Below are 23,943 nucleotides of genomic sequence, written 5' to 3' on the forward strand. Positions count from 1 at the left end.
TTTTAGGAGAAGTTTAGGGAATTTTTTGGGGAATTTTGGAGGAATTTTGCAGGAATTTTTGGAGGAATTTTGGAGAAATTTGGGCGAAATTTTGGATGAATTTTTGGAGGAATTTTGAGGAAATTTTCCAGAATTTTAAGGGGAATTTTGAGGGAATTTTGGAACAACTTTGGGGGAATTTTTTGGGTTCAATTCAGGCAGAATTTTGGGGAATTTTTGGTAATTTTTGGGGGATTTTTTGGGAAATTTTTTGGGAATTTTTGGGGATTTTTTGGGTTCAATTCAGGCAGAATTTTTGGGATTTTTTGCGGAATTTTTGGGAATTTTTTTTGGAATTTGGGGATTTTTTTGGGTTCAATTCAGGCAGAATTTTGGGGATTTTTGGGGGATTTTTTTGGGAATTTTTGGAGATTTTTTGGAGGAATTTTTTGGGAATTTTTGGGAATATTTTGGGAATTTTTTGGGAGTTTCTCACCTGGGAAGCTCCGGATTCAGGAATTTTGTGAAGTTCCCACAGGAGGTGATAAAAAACACAAGAAATTGCTGGAATTATCACCTGGGGGGAAAATTAGCAAAAAAAATGGCAAAAACCAGCAAAAAATGGTAAAAAATTGTATCAAAATGACTCAAAATGGCATCAAAATGGAATAAAAATGGGAAAAAATGGAATATAAATGGGAAAAATGGAATAAAAATACTAAAAAATGGGAAAAATGGGAAAAATGGAATAAAAATGGGGAAAAATGAAACAAAAATGGAACAAAATTGTATCAAAATGACCCAAAATGGCACTAAATGGCACAAAAATGGCCAAAAATGGGATAAAAATGGGAAAAATGGGAAAAAATGAGAAAAATGGCACAAAAATGAGGAAAAATTGGCACAAAATGACCCAAAATGGCCAAAAATGGCACTAAAATCCCGAAATATCCCAAATGCTCCCGAAAATCCCAAAATATCCCAAATCCCTCAATGTCCTCAAAATCCCTAAATATCCCAAATATCCCAAATCTTCCCAATGTCCCCAAAATCCCCAAAAGTCCCCAAAGTCCCCAAAATCCCAAAAATCCCAAATATTCCCCAAAATCCCCAAATGTCCCCAAATCCCCCCAATGTCCCCAATATCCCAAAAATCCCCAAAATCCCCAAAAGTCCCCCAAATCCCCAAATATCCCCAATGCCCCAAAAATCCCCAAAATCCCAAAGCTCCCCAAAATCCCAAAGTCCCCAAATGTCCCCAAAGTCCCCAAAATCCCAAAAATCCCAAATATTCCCCAAAATCCCCAAATGTCCCCCAAATGTCCCCAATGTCCCCAAAATCCCCCAAAAGTCCCCAAAATCCCCCAATCTCCCCAATCTCCCCAAAATCCCCAAAGTACCCAATGTCCCCAAAGTCCCCAAATGTCCCCAAAATCCCCAAAATGCCAAAAATCCCAAATTATCCCAAATATGACCCAAAATCCCCAATGTCCCCCAATGTCCCCAATGTCCCCATTGTCCCCAAATGTCCCCAGCTGTCCCCAATGTCCCCAAATCCCCAATTCCCCATCCCAAATTCCCCATTTCCCCAATGTCCCCATGCCAACCCCACCCTAATGTCCCCAATGTCCCCATTGTCCCCAATGTCCCCAGTGTCACCTTGGCCGGCAGCTCCTCGCTGTCCCTGCAGTGACACAGCAATCGCCAGCAGGGGGCGAACAGAGCCCAGGGAGTGACGTCATGGCAGCTGGGGACAGGTTGGGGACATTAGTGGGGACATTAGGGACATTAATGGGGATTTGGGGACATTGGGGACACTGGGGACAGTTGGGGACATTGGGGACATTAATGGGGATTTGGGGACACTGGGGACAGTGGGAACATTGGTGACAGTTGGGGACATTTAGGATATTTTGGGATTTGGGGACATTAGGGACATTTGGGGCATTGGGGACGTTGGGGACAGTTGGGGACATTAATGGTGACGTCATGGCAGCTGGGGACAGTTTGGGACATAAGGGGACAATTGGGGATTTGGGGACATCAGGGGATATTGGGGATATTTTGGGATTTGGGGACATTTGGGGATTTTGGGACATTGGGGACATCGATGGTGACGTCATGGCAGCTGGGGACAGTTTGGGGACAGTTGGGGACATCGGGGGGGATTTAGGATATTGGGGACGTTGGGGACATTAGAGGGGTTGGGGGACAATGGGGATTTTGGGGACGTTGGGGATGTTGGGGACATTGGGGACATTAATGGGGATTTTGGGGACATTGGGAGAATTTGGGACATTTTGGGATTTTGGGGACATTTGGGGACATTTGGGGACATTGGGGACAAAGGCAGGGTTGACCCCCAATGTCCCCTCGATGTCCCCAAGTCCAACCCAGTATAAACCAAAAACCACCCAACCCACCAACCCAAAAACCAAAAACCACCAACCCACCAAACCACCAACCCAAAAACCACCCAAACCAAAAACCACCAAACCATTCCAAACCAGTATAAACCAGTATAAACCATTCCAAACCAGTATAAACCAGTATAAACCATTCCAACCCAGTATAAACCAGTATAAACCAGCCCAAACCAGTATAAACCAGTATAAACCAGCCCAAACCAGTACAAACCAGCCCAAACCAGTCCAACCCAGTATAAACCATTCCAACCCACTCCAAACCAGTATAAACCAGTCCAACCCAGTAAAACCACCAACCCACCAACCCAAAAACCACCAACCCAGTATAAACCATTCCAAACCAGTATAAACCAGTATAAACCATTCCAAACCAGTATAAACCAGTATAAACCATTCCAACCCAGTCCAACCCAGTATAAACCAGTCCAACCCAGTATAAACCAGTATAAACCATTCCAACCCAGTATAAACCATTCCAACCCAGTCCAACCCAGTATAAACCAGTCCAACCCACTCCAAACCAGTATAAACCAGTATAAACCAGTATAAACCAGTATAAACCAGTCCAACCCAGTATAAACCAGTCCCACCTGTAGAGCACCTCCAGCCTCCTCAGGGTCACAGTCAGACTGTAAATGTCATCGTCGTCTGGAGCCTCAGCCTGGGGGGACACAGTGGCACCTGGTGGCACCTGATGTGTCACCTGATGTGTCACCTGATGTGTCACCTGATGGCACCTGGTGTCACCAAATAGCATCAAAATGTCCCAAAATGGCATCAAAATGTCCCCAAATAGCCCCAAATGACATCAAAATGTCCCCAAATGTCACCAAAATGTCCCCAAATGTCCCAAATTTTCCAATGTCCCCAATGTCCCCAAACCCCAAATCTCCCAATTTCCATGTCCCAAATGTCCCCAAATCCCAATCCCAGTTCCTCCCAGTCCATCCCAGTTACCTGTAACACCCTGATGACCTGCAGGTGACACTGCTGTCCCAGCCTGTCCCCACCCCAAACCCAAACCCCAAAAACCCAACACCCCAAACCCAACCCCAAACCCACCCCACCACCCACCCCCACCCAACACCAACCCAACACCCCCACCCCAAGGTCACTCCTGTCGATGTCCCCAAAGCCCAAATCTCCCAAAAATCCCAATTTTTGTGTCCCAAATGTCCCCAAATCCCAATCCCAGTTAACCCCAGTTCCTCCCAGTTCCTCCCAGTTTGTTCCCAGTTACCAGGATGACCTCAGCCACCTGCAGGTGACACTGCTGTCCCAGTCTGTCCCCAAGGCAGCTCCTGGCGATGTCCCCAAAGCCCAAATCTCCCGATTTTCATGTCCCCAAATCCATTCCAGTGACCCCAAATCCCAATCCCAGTCAATCCCAGTTTGCTCCCAGTCCATCCCAGTTACCTGGATGACCTCAGCCACCTGCAGGTGACACTGCTGTCCCAGTTTGTCCCCCAGCTGGCTCCTGGTGATGTCCCCAAAGCCCAAATCTCCCAATTTTCATGTCCCAAATCCATTCCAGTGACCCCAAATCTCAATCCCAGTTCATTCCCAGTCCATCCCAGTTTGTTCCCAGTTACCTGGATGACCTCGGTGACCTGCAGGTGACACTGCTGTGCCAGTTTGTCCCCCAGCTGGCTCCTGGCGATGTCCCCAAACCCCAAATCTCCCAAAAATCCCGAATTTCCCAAATCCCAGTGACCCCAAATCTCAATCCCAGTCAATCCCAGTTTGCTCCCAGTCCATCCCAGTTACCTGGATGACCTCAGCCACCTGCAGGTGACACTGCTGACCCAGTCTGTCCCCAAGGTCACTCCTGGCGATGTCCCCAAAGCCCAAATCTCCCAAAAATCCCAATTTTTGTGTCCCAAATGTCCCCAAATCCCAATCCCAGTCCATCCCAGTTCCTCCCAGTTTGTTCCCAGTTACCTGTAACACCTCGGTGACCTGCAGGTGACACTGCTGTGCCAGTTTGTCCCCCAGCTGGCTCCTGGCGATGTCCCCAAAGGCGCTCAGGGAGAACTGAGAGTCACTGAGAGCGCGCAGAGCGCCCGAGGCAGCCGAGAGAGCCGGGAACGGCTCCGAGTGCTTCCCGAAAATCTCCAGGATTTGGGAGATGATCTGCTCCAGGAACTGGGAATGGACTGGAATGAACTGGGATTGAACTGGGAGTGAACTGGGATGGACTGGGATGGACTGGGATGGACTGGGAGGGACTGGGAATGGATTTAGGGGCACTGGGATGGACTGGGATGGACTGGGAGCAGCAGAGAGAGCCGGGAACGGCTCCGAGTGCTTCCCGAAAATCTCCAAAATCTGGGAGACGATCTGCTCCAGGAACTGGGAGCAAACTGGGAGTGAACTGGGAAACAACAAACACAACAACAACAAAACCCACCCAAAACCCAAAACAACCAAACACAAAAAAAACAACAACAAAAACAACAAAAAAACCTCCGAGTGCTTCCCGAAAATCTCCAGGATTTGGGATACGATCTGCTCCAGGAACTGGGAATGAACTGGGAGTGAACTGGGAGTGAACTGGGATGGACTGGGAGTGAACTGGGAGGGACTGGGAGGGACTGGGAGGGAACTGGGAGGGACTGGGATGGACTGGGAGTGAACTGGGATGGACTGGGAGGGACTGGGAGGGACTGGGATTGGATTTAGGGGAACTGGGAAGGACTGGGATGGACTGGGAGCAGCAGAGAGAGCTGGGAAAACCTCCGAGTGCTTCCCGAAAATCTCCAAAATCTGGGATACGATCTGCTCCAGGAACTGGGAATGAACTGGAATGAACTGGGATGGACTGGGAGTGAACTGGGAATAAACTAGAATAAACTGGAACAAACTGGGAAATTCTTAGGAGTTTTTACTGGTCCATACTGGTCCCAAACTGGTCTAAACTGATCCCAAACCAACCCAAACTGGTCTAAATCGGTCCATACTGGTCTGTACTGGTCCCAAACTGGTCTAAACTGGTCCCAAACCAGTCCAAACTGGTTCATACTGGTCTATACTGGTCCCAAACTGATCTAAACTGGTTCCAAACTGGTCCCAAACTGGTCTATACTGGTCCCAAATCAACCCAAACTAGTCTAAACTGGTCCCAAACTGCTTCCAAACTGGTCTAAACTGGTCTAAACTGGACCCAAATCAACCCAAACTAGTCTAAACTGATCCCAAACTGGTTCCAAACTGGTCTGAACTGGTCTAAACTGGTCCCAAACCAACCCAAACTGGTCCCAAACTGGTCTAAACTGGTCCATTCTGCTCCCAAACCGACCCAAACTGGTCCATACTGATTTGACCTAGTCCCAACTGGTCCATACTGGTCCCAAACCAGTCCAAACTGGTCCCAAACCAGTCCCAACTGGTTCATACTGGTCCCAAACTGCTTCATCCTGGTCTAAACTGGTCCCAACTGGTCCATACTGGTCCCTGCTGGTTTCGCTCACCTTCTCCCAGCGGCCTTTCCGGAACATTCCGAGCTCCAAGTGCTGCAGGAGCTGCAGGAGTGACGCTGCTGAGTCTGCCTCGGCTGAGAACTGCCAATGGCACGGGAAATTGGGGAGATTTGGGGAAATTTGGGGGAATTGGGGAATTTGGGGAAAATTTGGGGATTTTGGGGGAAAATTCGGGAGTTTTGGGAGGAAAAATTGGGAATTTTGGGGAAAATGTAGGGATTTTGGGAGGAAAAATGGGGAATTTTGGGGGGAAATTTGGAATTTGGGGCAGAATGAGAAAAATTTGGGAATTTTGGGGGAATTTGGGGAATTTGGGGAAAATTTGGGGATTTAGGGAATTTGGGGAAAATTTGGGGATTTAGGGAATTTGGGAAAATTTGGGGAAATTTGGGAGGAAATTGGGGCAAAAATTGGGAATTTTGGGAAAATTTTGGGAAAATTTGGGAAGAATTTGGGGAAATTTGGGGAATTTTGGGAAAATTTGGGGAATTTGGGGAAAATTTGGGGAATTTGGGGAAATTTGGGGAATTTTGGGGGATTTTGGGGAAATTTGGGGAAAAATTTGGGGAGATTTGGGGGAAAAATTGGGGAAATTTGGGAATTTTTGGAGTAAAAATCAGGAATTTTGGGGAATTCTGGGGGAAATTTGGGAATTCTGGGAGTAAAAATTGGGGAATTTTTCTCCATTTTCACCCCAAATTTCCCCAAAACTCTCAATTTTCACCCCAAATTTCCCAAAAACTCACCACCCCAAACACACACCCCAAACCAAAACAACCCCAAACCAAAAACCACCACCCCAAACACACACCCCAAACCAAAACAACCCCAAACCAAAAACCACCACCCCAAATTCTACATTTTCACCCCAAATTTCCCCAAAACTCTCCATTTCCACCCCAAATTTTCACCCAAAATTCTCCATTTTCACCCAAAACCAACACCCCAAACCCCAAAACCCACCCCCCAAACCCCAAAATCCTCATTTTTTTCACCCCAAATTTCCCCAAAATCCTCATTTTTTCCCCCCAAATTTCCCCCAAATCCCGTTTTTTCCCCCCAGTCCCACCTTGCTGAGCAGCTGGGGAAGCACAGGAATCAAACTGCGACTCATCCTGCATTTCTCCTCCTGCAGCTCCCGACGGGCCCGGGGGGAGAGCTGCCAGAGAGTGGGGAGAGAATGGGGGAAAATGGGGAAAATCAGGGGAAAATGGGGAAAATGGGGAAATTGGGGAATTTGGGGAAAATGGGAAAAATGGGGAAATTGCGAAAAAATGGGGGAAAATGGGGGAATTGGGGAATTTGGGAAATTGGGGAAAAATGGGGAAAAATAGGGAAATGGGAAATTGGGGAGAAAATGGGAAAAATGGCGGAAAAATGGGGGAAAATGGGGAGAATGGAGAAAATGGAGGAAAATGAGAAAAAATGGAAAAATGGAGAAAATGGGAATAATGGGGAAAAGGAGAAAATGGGGGAAAAATGGGGAGAAAATGGGAAAATTGTGGAATTGAAGAAATTGGAAAAATGAGGAGAAAATGGGAAAAAAATGGGAAAAATGGGAAAAATAGGCAAAAATGGGGAAAATTGGGAAAAATCAGGGGAAAAATAGGAAATTGGGGGGAAAATGGAAAGTGCGGAAAAATGGGAAAATGGGGAAATCAGGAAAAAATTGGGGAAAATGGGGGAAATGGGGAAAAATGGGAAAAATGGGGAAATTGGGGAATTTGGGGAAAATGGGGAAAAATGGGGAAAAAATGGGGGGAAAATGGGAAATTGGGGGAATTGGGGAAAAATGGGGGGAAATGGGGAAATTTGGGAAAATTGGGGGAAAAATGGGGAAAAATGGGGAAAAATGGGGAAAAATGGGGAATTTGGGGAAAATGGGGAAATTGGGGAAATTGGGAATAATGGGAGGAAAATGGGGAAATAGGGAAAAATGGGGAATTTGGGGAAAATGAGAATAATGGGAAAATTGAAGAAAATGGGAAAAATGAGGAAATTGGGAAAAAATGGGGAAATGGGGAAAATTGAGGAAAATGGGAAATTGTGAAAATTGGGGAAAAGGGGAAAAAATGGGGAAAAATGGGGGAAAAAATAATGGGAAAAAATGGGGGGAAAATGGGAAAATCGGGGAATTTGGGAAAATAAATGGGGGAAATGGGGAATAATGGGGAAATTGGGGAATTTGGGGAAAAATGGGGCAAAAATGGGGAAATTGAGAAAAATGGGGAAAAATGGGGAAAATGGGGAAATGGGGAAAATGGGGGAAAAATGGGGGAAAATGGCAAAATTGGGGAAAAAATTGGGAAATTGGGGAATTTGGGGAAATTGGGGAAAAAATGGGAAAAACAGGAAAAATGCGGAAAATAATGGGGAAAAAGGGGAAAAAAAGAGGAAAAATGGGAGAAAAATCAGGGGAAATGAGAAAAAAAGGGAGAAAATGGGGAAAAAGGGGAAAAATAGGGAAATGGGGAAAAAATGGGGAAAATGGGAATAATTGGAATAAAAATCACCAAAAATCCCAATAAAATCCCCAAGAAAATTTCTCCAAATCCCTCAAAATTCCCCAAAAAATCCAAACAAAACTCCAATAAAACTTAAAGAAAACCAAAACACCAAAAAAACCCCAAAATCCCAATAAAATTAAAAAAAAATCCCCAAAAAATCAAAAAAAAAATCCAAAAAAAATCCCAAAAATCCCCCAAAAAATCCCAAAAATCCCCCAAAATATCCCAATAAAATCCCAAAATTCCCCAAATATCCCAATAAAATCCCAAAATTCCCCCAAATTCCCGATTTCCTGACCTTCCTGGCAGCAGTTCTCCCCACAGGAGGTTTGCCCTGAGCGACTCTGAGGCCACTGGAGCTCAGGAACTCCACCAGAGCCTTTTCCTGACGGAAATCCAGGCCTGGAAACCAGTTTGGACCAGTTCAGACCAGTTCAGACCAGTTCGGACCAGTTCGGACCAGTTCGGACCAGTTTGGAACAAAAAACCCCAAAAAATCCCACAAAAATCCACAAAAATCCACAAAAATCCCCAAAAAAATCCCCAAAAATCCCAGAAAAAACACAGGAAAATTCCAGTTTGGAACAGGAATGGAAATGCAGAAACCAGTTTGGACCAGTTCAGACCAGTTTGGAACAGAAAATCCACAAAAATCCCAGAAAAATCTCCAAAAAATCCTAAAAAACTTGCAGTTTGGAGCAGAATTGGGAAAGGAATGGAAACAGCGAAACCAGTTTGGACCAGTTCAGACCAGTATGGACCACTTTGGGAGCAGTTTGGAACCCTCCCAGTCCATCCCAGTCCATCCCAGTTTCCCCAATTCCCAATCCCAGTTCCATCCCAGCTGCTCCCAGTTCCCCTTAGTCTCCTCCCAGTTCATCCCAGTTTCCCCCAGTCCATTCCCAGTCCCTCCCAGTTCAATCCCAGTTAATTCCCAGTTCCATCCCAGTCCCTCCCAGTATAAACCACTTCAATCCCAGTCCATCCCAGTATAAACCAGTCCCTCCCAGTCCATCCCAGTTTCCCCAATTCCCAATCCCAGTCCCTCTCAATCCCTCCCAGTTCCTCCCAGTTCCCTCCCAGTTCCATCCCAGCACAAACCAATCCAATCCCAGTCCATCCCAGTTCATCCCAATCCAAACCCAGTTCCCTCCCAGTTCATTCCCAGTTCCTCCCAGTCCATCCCAGTTCATCCCAGTATAAACCAGTTCCATCCCAATCGCTCCCAGTCCCTCCCAGTTTGCTACCAGTCTCTTCCAGTTCAATCCCAGTTCCCTCCCAGTCCATCCCAGTCTCTCCCAGTTCCCCCCAAATCCCCTGCCAGTCCATTCCCAGTCCATCCCAGTCCCTCCCAATTCCCTCCCAGTATAAACCAGTTCCATCCCAGTCCAGTCACTCCCAGTTCCCTCCCAGTCCATCCCAGTCCATTCCCAGTCCATCCCAGTCCATCCCACTCCATCCCAGTTTGTCCCAATTCTCCTCCCAGTCCCTCCCAGTTCCCTCCCAGTCCCTCCCAGTCCCTCCCAGTCCCTCCCAGTCCCTCCCAGTTCCCATACTGGTTTCGTGCAGCAGCAGCTCGCAGATTCTCTCCCAATCCCTGAGCAATTTTCCAGCACAATCCCAGAGAGAATCCACCAGGTAAGCAGCGTGTTCGTGGAGCTGGCAGGGAAATTCGGGAATTTGGGAGAAATTCCCAAAAATTCCCGAAAATTCCCAAAAAATTTCACCCAAAAATGATGACATTTCAGTGAAAAAACCCCAAAATTCCCCCAAATCCAGTAGAATGCAATGTGTTCATGGAGCTGGCAGGGAAATTCGGGAATTTTGGGAATTCTGGGGAAAATTCCCGAAAAATTTCACCCAAAAACGATGAAATTTGAGCAAAAAATGACAAAGTTTCAGCAAAAAATCACAAAATTTTGGGAAAAAAACCCAAAATTCCCCCAAATCCACCAGGTAAGCAGCGTGTTCGTGGAGCTGGCAGGGAAATTCGGGAATTTCGGGAATTCTGGGGAAATTCCCAAAAAATTCCAAAAAATTCCCCAAAAATTTCACCAAAAAATGATGAAATTTCAGTGAAAAAACCCCAAAATTCCCCCAAATCCAGTAGAATGCACTGAGTTCATGGAGCTGGGAGGGAAATTCGGGAATTTGGGGAGAAATTCCAAAAAATTCCCCAAAAATTTCACTGAAAAATGATGAAATTTCAGCAAAAAATAACAAAATTCTGGGAAAAAACCCCAAAATTCCCCCAAATCCAGTAGAATGCAATGAGCTCGTGGAGCTGGGAGGGAAATTCGGGAATTTTGGGAATTCTGGGGAAATTCCCAAAAAGTCCCAAAAAATTTAACCCAAAAATGCCAAAATTCTACTGAAAAATGATGAAATTCCACCAAAAAATGACAAAATTCCAGCCAAAAAACCCAAAAAATTCCACCAGAATGCAATGTGTTAGTGGAGCTGGGAGGGAAATTCGGGAATTTAGGGAATTCTGGGGACAATTCCCGAAAAATTTCCCAAAAATTTCACCCAAAAATGATGAAATTCCACCGAAAAATGATGGAATTTCAGCAAAAAACGACAAAATTTCAGCCAAAAAAACCCAAAATTCCCCCAAATCCACCACAATGCAATATGCTTGTGGAGCTGGGAGGGAAATTTGGGAATTTTGGGAATTCCCAATCGCAAATTCCCAAAATTCCCAAAATGTCTCCCAAATTCACAAACCTCGCCCAAAAAATCCACAAAAAATCCACAAAAAATTCCCAAAAAAACCTCCAAAAAATCCACAAAAATACATATAAAAATTCCAAAATATTCCCAAAAAAAATCCCAAAAACTTTTTTAAAATTCTAAAAAAATCCACCAAAATTCCCCAAAAATTCCACCACAAAATCCACAAGAAATTCCAAAAAAATTCCCAAAAAATTCCAAATAAATTCCAAAAAAATCAAAAAAATCCAAAAAAATTCCCAAAAAATTCCCAAAAATTCCCAAAAAATTCCCTAAAAATAAAATAAATTCCTAAAAATTCCAAAAAAATCCCAAAAATTCCAAAAAATTCCCCAAAAAATCCAAAAAAATTAAAAAAAAAAAAAATCCAAAAAAATCCCCAAAAATTCCCCAAAATTCCCAAAAATTCCCGAAATTCCCCACCTCGGATTGCAGGAAGAAGTCGACGAGGAGGAGGAGGAAAGTCCTGCTGTCCTCTGAGCCACTGCCGTGCTTCCCGGGATCCAGCAGCCTGGAATTGGGGAAAAAATGGGAAAATTGGGGAGAAAAATGGGAAAAATGGGGAGAAAAATGGGAAAAAACTGGGAAAAACTGGAAAAATTGAGGAGAAAATGGGGATAAAAGGGGGAAAATTTGAGAAAAAAGGGGAAAAAACTGGAAAAATTGGGGATAAAGGAGGAAAAAAGGGGGAAAATGGGGAAATTGGGAAAATTGGGGAAAAATGGGAAAATTGGGGAGAAACTGGGAAAAAACTGGGAAAAATGGGAAAAATTGGGGAAATTGGGGAGAAAATGGGGAGAAAAGGGGGAAAAATTGAGAAAAAAGGGGGAAAAACTGGAAAAATTGGGGAGAAAGGAGGAAAAAAGGGGGAAAATTGGGGAAAATTGGGGAAAAAAGGGGAAAAAGAAGGAAAAATGGGGAAAAAATTGGGAAAATTGAGGGGAAAAGGGAAAAAAGGGGGAAAATTGGGGAAAAATGGGGGAAAATTGGGGAAAATGGGGGAAAATTGGGGAGAAAACTGGGGAAAATTGGGGAGAAAACTGGGGAAAATTGGGAAAATTTGAGAGAAAAGGGGAAAAAACCCAAAAATTGGGATACACAAGTGCTAGAATATGGAAAAAACCAGAAAAATTAGGAATGAATGGGATAAACAACTCCTGGGATATGAAAAAAAGGGAAAAATTGGGAAAAAACCCCAAAAATTGGGATAAACAAGTACTAGGATATTGAAAAAATTATAGAATTCAGAAAAAAACCCAAAAATTTGGGATAAACAAGTGCTGGAATATTGAAAAAAAACCAGAAAAATTGAGAAAAAAACCTAAAAATTGGGAAAAAATGGGGAAAATCAGTGCTAGAATAGGAAAAAACCAGAAAAATTGAGAAAAAAACCCCAAAAATTGGGATAAACAACGACTCAGATACGAAATAAACCAGAAAAATTGGGGAAAAACCCAAAAAAATGGGAAAAAATTGAAAAAACAAGTGCTGGAATATGGAAAAAAAAAGAAAAAAATTGGGAAAAAACCCCAAAAATTGGGATAAACAACCATTGGAATATTAGGAAAAAAGGAAAAAATTGGGAAAAAACCCAAAATTTGGGATAAACAAGTGCTGGGATATTGAAAAAAAAGGAAAAATTTGGGATAAACAGGATTAAAATAGATAAAAATAAATGAGAATTGTGAAATAATTGTGAAATAATTGTGAAATCTGAGAATCCCCAGGGAGTGGGGAGAGGCTGGGAGGAGAAAATTTGGGATGAGATAATTCTGGGATGAGGAAATTCTGGGATGAGGAGAAAATGGATAAAAATGGGAAAAAATGGAATTGGAATGAGAAAAATAGGGGAAAAAATGGGGAAAAATGGGGAAAAAAAGGGGAAAAAACAGGAGAAAAATGAGGAAAAATGGGAGAAAAATGGGGAAAAAATGAGAGAAAAATGGGAAAAAATCGTAAAAAATAGGGAAAAATGGGAATGGAATAAGGGAAATTGGGATAAAATTGGGTGTGGAATGAGGAAAAATGGGAATAGAATGAAAAAAAATGGGAGAAAAGTGACAAAAATGGGGAAAAATGGGAGAAAAAATGAGAAAAAGTGAGGAAAAAATTGGGAAAAATGAGGAAAAAAGACCCTTAAAGTGAAAAAAATGAGGAGAAATTCCAGATGTTTGGGGAAAGGGAATTTGGGAAAATTCCTGATGTTTGGGAAATGAGGACATTTGGGAGAATTCCAGATGTTCTGGGAGGAAGAAATTTGGGAGAATTCCAGCTGTTTGATGTGAGGAAATTTGGGAGAATTCCAGATGTTTGGGAGAAAAACAAAATTGCAAGAATTCCAGATGTTTGGGAGGAGAAAATTTGGGAGAATTCCAGATGTTCGGGATGAAGAAATATAGGAGAATTCCAGATGTTTGGGAGGAGAAAATTTGGAAGAATTCCAGATGTTTGGGATGAAGAAATTTGGGAAAATTCCAGATGTTCTGGATGAGGAAATTTGGGAAAATTCCAGATATTGGAGATGAGGAAATTTGGGAGAATTCCAGATGTTGGGAGGAGAAATTTGGAAGAATTCCAGATGTTTTGGGAGGAGAAATTTGGGAGAATTCCAGCTGTTCGGGATGAGCTCAGAGTTTGGATTCCCGAAAATCCCAAAAAATTGTTCCCAGATGGGATTTGGGGTCAGAAAGAGGACAAGAAAGGCTGAGAATTCCCAGGATTTTGGGAGAAAATTCCAAGATTTTGGGGATTGGGATTTGAAGATTTGTCAGTTTGGAATTTTGGGGATTTGGGACTTGGAATTTTGTGGGTTTTGGATTTGGGATTTTGAGGTTTTTGGGATTTTAGGGTTTGGAATTTGAAGGATTTTGGGGTTGGAATTCGGAGGTTTTGAGGATTTTAGAGTTGGAATTTGGAGGGTTTTGGGTGGAATTTGGAGGATTCCAGGATGAAATTCCAAGGGTTTGAGGATTGGAATTCCCAGGATTTTGGGGTTTTAGGGTTTGGGATTTTGGGGATTTGGGGTTTGGAATTCCCAGGATTTTGGGGTTTGGAATGTTGAGGGTTTTGGAGATAAAGTCTGAGGTTTTTGGGGTTGGAATTCCCAGGATTTTGGGGATTTGGGGTTGGAATTTTGAGGATTCAGGGCTTGGGATTTTGGGGATTTTGGGTTTGGAATTTTGAGGTTTTTAAGGTTTGAATTATCAGGATTTTGAGATTTTTGAGGTTTGGGATTTTGGGGATTTGGGGTTTGGAATTTTGAGGTTTTTAAGGTTTGAATTATCAGGATTTGGAAGTTTTTGGAGTTTGAATTATTGGAATTTTCAGGTTTTTGGGGTTTGGAATTTGGAGGATTTTAGAGATAAAATTCCCAGATTTTGGGGTTTGAATTCCCAGAATTTAGGGATAAAATTCCAACGTTTTTGGGGTTTGAATCCTTAGAAATTCCTGGAAAATTCCAGAAAGTTCAGGGAAATTCCTAGAAAACTCCAGAAAATTCACAGATATTCCCACAAAATTCTTGGAAATTCCTGGGAAATTCCTGGAAAACTCGAAAAAATTCCAGGAAATTCTTAGAAATTCCCAGAAAATTTCCCAGAAAATTCAGGGAAATATAAAAAAATTCTTTGAAATTCCTGGAAAATTCAAAAAAAAATGCAAAAAAATTCACAGAAATGCCTAGAAAATTCCAAAAAAATCAGGGAAATTCCTGGAAAATTCTACAAAATTCTTCCAAAATTCCTGGAAAATCCCTGAAAATCCTTCTAAATTCCCAGAAAACTCAAAAAAATTCAGGGAAATTGCTGGAAGATTCAAAAAAATTCAGGGAAATTCTTCAGAATTCCTCAAAAATTTCTGGAAAACTCCTCAAAAATTCCTAGAAAATCCCAGAAAATCCCAGAAATTCCCAAAATTCCCAGAAAATTCCCAGAAAATCCCCGCAGTACCTCTGGAACAAGAAGCTGCCAGCCGCTGCAGCCAAAGCTCTGCTGGCAACAAACACCACGGGGAAGATGCTCTGGCAATCCTCAGCCGACAGGCAATCCTCCAGAGTCCTGGGAAATCGGGAAATTTGGGAATTCTGGGAATTCCAGAGGGAAATTCCCCATTTCCCAGAGCCGTTCTGAGCCAAAATTCCCAGTTTTTCCCACTTTTTTATCCCGAATTTTGTATTTTTTTTCCTATTTTTCACCTCAATTTTTCCCAAATTCCCCATTTTTCTCAAGGTTTTCCTCCAGAGTCCTGGGGAAATCGGGAAATTTGGGAATTCTGGGAATTCCAGAGGGAAATTCCCCATTTCCCAGAGCTGTTCTGAGCCAAAATTCCCAGTTTTTCCCATTTTTTTATACCAAATTTTGGATTTTATTCTTATTTTTCACCAAAATTCACCACAAATTCCTGGGAAATTTGGGAAATTTGGGAATTCTGGGAATTTCAGAGGAAAATTCCCCATTTCCCAGAGCCGTTCTGAGCCGAAATTCCCAATTTTTCCCACTTTCTTATCCCAAATTTTGTATTTTATTCATATTTTTCACCTGAATTTCACCAAATTTCCTCATTTTTCTCAGGATTTTCCTCCAGATTCCTGGGAAATTTGGGGATTCTGGGAATTTTGGGAATTCCAGAGGGAAATTCCCCATTTCCCAGAGCCGTTCTGAGCCAAAATTCCCAATTTTTCCCGTTTTCTTATCTTTTTTTAGTCCAAAATTTGGATTTTATTCGTATTTTTCACCTGATTTTTTCCCAAATTCCTTATTTTTCTCAAGATTTTCCTCAAAAATTCCTGGAAATTTGGGAATTTTGGGAATTCCAGAGGGAAATTCCCCATTTCCCAGAGCCGTTCTGAGCCAAAATTCCCAAGTTTTCCCATTTTTTAATCTATTTTTATCCCAAATTTTCATTTTTATTCTCATTTTCCATCAAAATTTCCCACAAATTCCAAGAATTTTGGGACTTCTGGATCCAAAAATTCCCAATTTTTCCCATTTTCTCTCATTTTTTATCCCAAATTTTCTATTTTTTCCTTATTTTTCATCCAAATTCACCACAAATTCCCCATTTTTCTCAAGATTTTCCTCAAAAATTCCTGGAAATTTGGGAATTTTGGGAATGCCAGAGAGAAATTTCTAATTTCCCATCACTGCTCTGAGCCAAAATTCCCAATTTTTCCCAATTTTTTATCCCAAATTTTCACTTTTATTCTTATTTTTCATCCAAATTTCCCACAAATTCCTCATTTTTCTCAGGATTTCCCAGAAATTCCTGGAATTTTGGGACTTCTGGATCCAAAATTCCCAATTTTTCCACATTTTTTATCCCAAATTTTCACTTTTATTCTTATTTTTCACCTCAATTTTCACCAAAGTTTCTCATTTTTCTCAGGATTTCCCACAAATTTCTGGAATTATGGGAATTTTGGGAATTCCAGAGGGAAATTCCTGATTTCCCAGAGCTGCTCTGAGCCAAAATTCCCAATTTTTCCCATTTTTTATCTTTTTTTAGCCCAAAATTTCTCTTTGATTCTCAGTTTTTACCTCAATTTCCCCCAAATTCCCCAGAAATTCCCCAAAATTGAAACAAATTCCCCAAAAATCTCAAAATCCCCAAATTCTGACCCCAAATCCCACATTTCCCTCCAAAATTCCCCCAAAATCCAAAAAAAAATCCCCAAAAAATTCCCCAAAAATTAAAAAAAAATCTTCTAAATTTCCCCAAATTCTCAAAAAATCCCCAGAAATTCCCCAAAACAAAAAACCCCAAAATTCCAAAATCCCCAAATCCCAAATATTCTTCAAAATTTCCCAAAATTCCAAATTCCCCAAAATTTCCCCAAATTCTCAAAAACCCCAAAAAAACCCCAAAATAAAAAAATTCCCCCAAAATATTAAAAACTCCAAAAATTTTTAAAAATAAAATTTAAAATAAAAATCCAAAAAAAAAAATTTGAAAGAAACAAAACAGAAAATAAAAATGACAAAATTTTTAAAAATTCAAATCAAATGCAAAAAAATTCCAAAAAATCTCAAAAATAATCTAAAAATCATCTAAAAATTCTTAAAACATAAGTCTAAGAAAAATTACTAAAAATCCAAAAGAAATCCCAAAAAAAATTAAAAAAAAATCCCAAAAAATTCCAAATAAAAATCCCAAAATCGAAAACATTTTAAAACATGTTAAAAACAACCCAAAAAATTCCCCCAAAAATTAGGAAAATATCCAAAAAAAAAAAGAAAAAATGAAAAAAAATTAGAAAAAAATAAAAAAAAAAAGAGAAAAAAATGAGGAAAAAATGAGAAAAAAATGAGAAAAAAAGAGGAAAAAAAGAGAAAAAAAAGAGAAAAAAAGAGAAAAAAATCCAAAAAAAATCCAAAAAACTCCCCAAACCCCCAAAATTCCCCCAAACCTCCCAACTCCCCAAATTCCAACCCCAAATTCCCAAATTGCCATTTCTCACCTGTCCAGCTGACTGAGCAGTTTCAGCACCTCCAGAGCCACTTCAGCCTCCTTGTCGTGAGCCATCGCCACCAACCGGGGCTGGGGAGCCCAGAATTCCCAAAATTCCCTAAATTCCCTAAATTCCCACACTTTGGGATTCCCAGGAAATTCCCCAAATCCCGCAGATTCCCTTGGAACTTTTTTTTCATTGTTTTAGGAGGTTTTTTATCCCATTTTTTCTCTTTTTACCCTCATTTTTTATCCCATTTTCCTCATTTTATCCCATTTTTCAGCCCATTTTTCCCATTTTTTTATCCCATTTTTCCTCCCATTTTTTCCCTTTTTCTCCCCCATTTTCCTCATTTTTTATCCCATTTTTCATCCCAATTTTCCCATTTTTCAGCCCATTTTCCCCACTTTTTTCTCTGCAAAATCCCAAAATTCCCTAAATTCCCACACTTTGGGATTCCCAGGAAACTCCCCAAGTCCCACAGATTCCCTTGGAACTTTTTTTTTTCATTGTTTTAGGATTTTTAATCCCATTTTTTCCCTTTTCCCCTCATTTTTTATCCCATTTTTATTCCATTTTTCTCCCATTTTCCCTCATTTTTTATCCCATTTTTTATCCCATTTTTCAGCTCATTTTTCCCATTTTTTTATCCCATTTTTCCTCCCATTTTTTCCCTTTTTCTCCCCCATTTTCCTCATTTTTTATCCCATTTTTCACCCCAATTTTCCCACTTTTCATCCCATTTTCCCCACTTTTTTCTCTGCAAAATCCCAAAATTCCCTAAATTCCCACACTTTGGGATTCCCAGGAAATTCCCCAAGTCCCACAGATTCCCTTGGAACTTTTTTTTTCATTGTTTTAGGGATTTTTAATCCCATTTTTCTCTTTTTCTCCCCCATTTTCCTCATTTTTTATCCCATTTTTCAGCCCATTTTCCCCATTTTTCATCCCATTTTCCCCACTTTTTTCTCTGCAAAATTCCCAAAATTCCCTAAATTCCCACACTTTGGGATTCCCAGGAAACTCCCCAAATCCCACAGATTCCCTTGGAACTTTTTTCCCATCATTTTAGGGTTTTCTATCCAATTTTTCCCATTTTTATCCCCCATTTTCCTCATTTTTTATCCCATTTTTCATCCCAATTTTCCCATTTTTCAGCCCATTTTCCCCACTTTTTTCTCTGCAAAATCCCAAAATTCCCTAAATTCCCACACTTTGGGATTCCCAGGAAATTCCCCAAATCCCACAGATTCCCTTGGAACTTTTTTCCCATCATTTTAGGAGTTTTTTTATCCCATTTTTCCCTTTTTCTCTCCCATTTTTCCCATTTATTATCCCATTTTTCAGCCCATTTTCCCCATTTTTCAGCCCATTTTTTCATCCCATTTTTAATCCCATTTCTCCCTTTTTCCCTCCCATTTTCCTCATTTTTAATCCCATTTTTCAGCCCATTTTTTCCTCATTTTTATCCCATTTTTCTCCCATTTTTCCTCTCCCATTTCCCCCATTTTTATCCCATTTTTATCCCATTTTTCAGCCCATTTTTTATCCCAATTTTCCCATTTTCTGTGCCATATTTCTCCCATTTTTCCTCCCACTTTTTCTCTCCCATTTCCCTCATTTTTTCTCCCATTTTCCCATTTTTATCCCATTTTTCATCCCAATTTTCCCATTTTTCAGCCCTTTTTCCCCTTTTTTATCCCATTTTTCCCATTTTCCCCAAAATTTCCCAATTTATCCCCATTTTCCCCAGTTTCTCCTCCATTTCCCCAATCTTTTCCACTTTTCCCCCATTTTTCCAAGTTTTTCCCACCAATTTTCCCCAAATTTCCCAATTTTTCCTCTCATTTTCCACCATTTTTCCTCAATTTTCCCCATTTTTTACTCCATTTCCTTCCCAATTTTTCCTTTTTTCATATTTTCCCCCCAAATTTCCCAATTTTTCCCTCAAATTCCCCACTTTCGTTCAATTTTCCAAAAAATTTCCCTAAAATTTCCCAAATTTTTTCCTTTTTACCAACTTTTCCCCCCAATTTCCCCCAAAATTTCCCACTTTTCCCCCCAAATTTCCTATTTTTTCCCCAATTTTCCCCTAAATTTCCCATTTTTCCCCCCAAAATTTCCCACTTTTCCCCCAAGATTTCCCATTTTTTTCCCCAATTTTCCCCAAAATTTCCCATTTTTCTCCCCAATTTTCCCCAAAATTTCCCATTTTTCCCCAATTTTCCCCAAAATTTCCCATTTTTCCCCAATTTTCCCCTAAATTTCCCAATTTTCCCCCAATTTCCCCCAAATTTCCCACCTTTTTCCCCAAAATTTCTCATTTTTCCCCCCAAATTTCCATTTTTTCCCAAAGTTTCCCACTTTTTCCCCAAATTTCCCTTTTTTTTCCCCAATTTTCCCCCCAAATTTCCCAATTTTCCCCCAAATTTTCCCCAATTTCCCCCCAAACTCCCATTTTTCCCATTTCCCACCTTGAACCTCTCAGTGAACAATTCCAAACTCGCTGCCATTCCAGGAATTCCATAAATTCCTCTCAGAGCTCTCACACACCTCAGCCGAACCTCTCCCTGCTGGAAAAGCCAAAAAAATCCCAAATTTGGGCAATTCTGGGATCCCAAATCCCCTGGAAATCAAAACCCCCAATTTTTCCCAATTTTTACCCCAAATTTCCTCAATTTTTCCTCGATTTTTCCCATTTTTCCTCAATCTTTCCCAATTTTCCCACTTTTCCCCATTTTTTCCTCAATTTTTCCTCAGTTTTTCCCACTTTTCCTCAATTTTTCCCATTTTTTCCTCAACTTTTCCCAATTTTTCCTCAATTTTCTCCAATTTTTCCCACTTTTTCCCATTTTTTCCCAAATTTTCCCCAATTTTCCCCAGTTTTTCCCCCAAATTTCCCTCAATTTTTCCCAATTTTCCCCTCAAATTTCCCCATTTTCCCCCAAAATTTCCCAATTTTTCTCACCTCATCCCAAATTTTCCTCAATTTTTCCAAATTTTTCCCAAATTTCCAACTTTCCGCTCATATTTCCCCATTTTTCTCTCCAATTTCTCCCATTTTCTCCAAATTTCCCCCATTTTTCCCAATTTCCCCCCATTTTCCCCCAATTTTTACCCCAAATTTCCCCATTTTTCCCATTTTTATCCTAAATGCTCCCATTTTCCCCCAAAATTCCCATTTTTCCCCCAAATTTCCCCATTTTCCCCTAAAAAATCCCCATTTTTCCCCCCAAAATTCCCATTTTTCCCCAAAAATTCCCATTTCCCCCCAAAATTCCCTTTTTTCCCCAAAATCCCCATTTTCCACCAAAACTCCCATTTTTTCCCCCAAAAATCCCATATTTTTCCCCAAAATCCCATATTTTCCCCCAAAATTCCTGTTTTTCCCCCAAAATCTCTTTTTCCCCCAAATTCCCCAAAATCCCCATTTTCCCCCCAAAATTCCCATATTTTCCCCCAAACCTTGTCATGCAGAGTCCATCCCAGGTACTTGAGGTGAGAATCTGACAGGAAAGATTTGGGGAATTTCCTCATCCAAACTCCCAACTCCTCCATGCAGATCCCGCGGATTTCGGGAACAATGTCCCTGAAAAATTCCCAAAATTTCCCAAAATTCACTTTTTTCCACATTTTTTCCACATTTTTCTCCATTTTCCCCAATTTTCCCCCAATTTTCCCCCGTTTTTTCTCATTTTCCCCCCATTTTTCCTCATTTTTCCCCTTTTTATCCCATTTTTCCCACATTTTCCCCACATTTCCTCCCATTTTTCCCCATTTTTCTCCTTTTCCCCACAGTTTTCCCCATTTTTTCCTCATTTTTTCTCCATTTTTCCCACATTTTCTCCAATTTCCCCATTTTCTCCCCTTTTTCTATTTTTTTCCCCATTTCCCCCATTTTTCTCCCATTTTTTCTCATTTTTCTCCCATTTTTCCCACATTTTTTCTCATTTTCTCATTTTTCTCCCATTTTTTCCCCATTTTTTCCACATTTTCCCCATTTTTCTCATTTTCCCCCAAGTTTTCCCCATTTTCTCCCCTTTCCCTCCCATTTTTCCCCATTTTTTTCTCAATTTCCCCCCATTTTTCCTCCATTTTCTCCCATTTTTTCCCCAATTTACCCCATTTTTCCCCCATTTTCTCCCAATTTTCCCCATTTTTTCTCCACTTTTTCCCCATTTCTCCCCATTTTTCTGTATTTTCTCCCCATTTTTTCCCCAATTTTCCCCAATTTCCCCATTTCCCCTCACCGGTATCGATGCACAAAAACTCCTTTGAAGATTCCATTCATCAAACCTTCCAACTCCTCCTGGTTTTCTCGCAGCTTTGGGGGAAATTTGGGATCCAAAATCACCCAAAATCCCCAAAATTCAACCCAAAATCCACAAAATCCCACAAGGAAAAAAAAACCCAAAAAAGGAAAAAAATGGGAAAAAAAAAAGTCCCCAAAATTCCAGTAAAATTCCTAAATATTCACCCCAAATTCCCAAAGTTCACCCAAAATTCCAAAAAATCCCTAAAAATTCCCCAAAATTCCAATAAAATCCTTAAAAATTCACCCAAAATCCCAATAAAAATCCCAATAATGATCCCCAAAAAAATCCCCACAAAAATCCCCAAGAAATCCCAATAAAAATCCCAAAAAAATGCCCAAAAATTCCCAAAAAAATTCCCACAAAAATTCCCCAAAATTCCAATAAAATCCCTAAAAATTCCTCAAAATTCCAACAAAATCTCCAAAATTCCCACAAAAATTCACCCAAAATTCCAATAAAATCCCTAAAAATTCACCTAAAATTCCAATAAAATCCCTAAAAAATCCCTAAAAATTCCCCCAAAATCCTAAATAATTCAGCCAAAATTCCACAAAAATTCCAAAAAAATTCCCCAAAATTCCCTAAAATTCCAACAAAATCCCTAAAAATTCCCCAAAAAAATCCCTAAAAATTCCTGAAAAATCAAAAAAATCCCCCAAAATTCCAATAAAATCCCTAAAAATTCCCAAAAATGCTTCAAAATTCCCTAAAATTCCCCAAAATTCACCCAAAATTCCACTAAAATCCCTAAAAACTCACCTAAAATTCCAACAAAATCCCTAAAAATTCCTCAAAATTCCAACAAAATCTCCAAAATTCACCCAAAATTCATCAAAATTCCAATAAAATCCCTAAAAATCCCCCAAAATTCCAATAAAATTTCTAAAAATTCCCCAAAAATTCCCCAAAATTCCTAAAACTTCTCCAAAAATTAGAAAAAGTCCCAAAAAATTCCCCCAAAATTCCAATAAAATCCCTAAAAATTCACCCAAAATTCAAAAAAATTCTCAAAAAATTCCCCAAAAGTTCCCCAAAAATTCCCAAAAAATCCCCAAAATTTACCCAAAATTCACAAAAAATTCACCCAAAATTCCACTAAATTCCCTAAAAATTGACCTAAAATTACCCAAAATTCCACTAAAATCCCTAAAAAATCTCCCCAAATTGCCAAGAAATCCCCTAAAATTTCAAAAAAATCCCTAACAATAAAAAAACCCTAAAAATGAAAAAAAATTCCAATAAAATCTCCAAAATTCCTCAAAATTCACCCAAAATCCCAATAAAATCCCTAAAAATTCACCCCAAATCCTCCAAAAATCCCCCAAAATCCCCAAAAAATTCCCAAAATTCCCCAAATCCCCCAAAATCCCACCTCAGCCTGTTTGTTGAGCAGCATCTCGAGTCTCTCAGTTCCTCTCCTCTCAGGAGTTTTTCCCTTTTCTGCCTCCAACTGCCTTTGGCAATTTCCCTGTTGGGTTTCCAAGTCCAAAGCAATTTCCACCAGGGAGCTCATCACCTTCAGGGCTGGAATTGGGGAAAAAATGGGAATTTGGGGAAAAAATGGGAAAAATGGGGAAAAAATGGGAAGAAGATTGAGAAAATGGGGAAAAAATGCAAAAAAACCCCAAAAAAATGAAAAAAAAACCCAAAGAAATGAAAAAAAAAACCCAAGAAATGAAAAAAAAACCCCAAAAAATGAAAAAAACCTGAAAAAAAGCCAAAACTCTCCCAAAAAATTGAAAAAAAAACCCTGAAGAAAACAAAAAAATAGCAAAAAACAACAAAAACAAATAGCAAAAAAACCCAGGGGAAAAAAACCAGGAAAAAATACCAAGAAAATAGCAAAAAAAATAGTAAAAAAACTAGGAAAAAGCAGGAAGAAAACCAGGAAGAAAACCTCAAAAAAATACCAAAAAAAAGCAGTAAAATAGGAAAAAAATCAGAAAAAAATAGGAAAAAATAGGAAAAAAATAGGAAGAAAATAGGAAGAAAATAGTAAAAAATACAAAAAAATAAATAGAAAAAAAATAGCAAAAAATAGGAAAAAATAATTGGAAA

The 23,943-nt window shown here is 40.3% G+C and overlaps 1 protein-coding gene across 1 annotated transcript in view; it reads right to left on the minus strand.

The window, feature by feature from the left end:
- Positions 1–23,943, minus strand: part of LOC146423128 (cohesin subunit SA-3-like) — a gene marked incomplete at its 3' end in the record, with an annotated part of 45,148 nt that overhangs the window by 11,334 nt on the left and 9,871 nt on the right. The window contains exons 8-23 of the mRNA XM_085045144.1: positions 23,258–23,409; positions 21,820–21,893; positions 21,035–21,158; positions 20,044–20,142; positions 17,579–17,658; positions 15,072–15,179; positions 11,548–11,635; positions 9,948–10,050; positions 8,690–8,793; positions 6,954–7,043; positions 5,876–5,965; positions 4,365–4,550; positions 3,822–3,839; positions 2,996–3,066; positions 1,639–1,726; positions 476–556 (exon numbers count right to left, since the gene is read on the minus strand). Of these exons, the coding sequence (XP_084901270.1) occupies positions 476–556; positions 1,639–1,726; positions 2,996–3,066; positions 3,822–3,839; positions 4,365–4,550; positions 5,876–5,965; positions 6,954–7,043; positions 8,690–8,793; positions 9,948–10,050; positions 11,548–11,635; positions 15,072–15,179; positions 17,579–17,658; positions 20,044–20,142; positions 21,035–21,158; positions 21,820–21,893; positions 23,258–23,409 (1,556 nt within the window). The remainder of the gene's footprint in view (positions 1–475; positions 557–1,638; positions 1,727–2,995; positions 3,067–3,821; positions 3,840–4,364; positions 4,551–5,875; positions 5,966–6,953; positions 7,044–8,689; positions 8,794–9,947; positions 10,051–11,547; positions 11,636–15,071; positions 15,180–17,578; positions 17,659–20,043; positions 20,143–21,034; positions 21,159–21,819; positions 21,894–23,257; positions 23,410–23,943) is intronic.

Source organism: Lichenostomus cassidix, unplaced genomic scaffold, assembly GCF_008360975.1.
Source record: "Lichenostomus cassidix isolate B80296 unplaced genomic scaffold, HeHo_3.0 HiC_scaffold_34, whole genome shotgun sequence".
NCBI lineage: Eukaryota > Metazoa > Chordata > Aves > Passeriformes > Meliphagidae > Lichenostomus > Lichenostomus cassidix.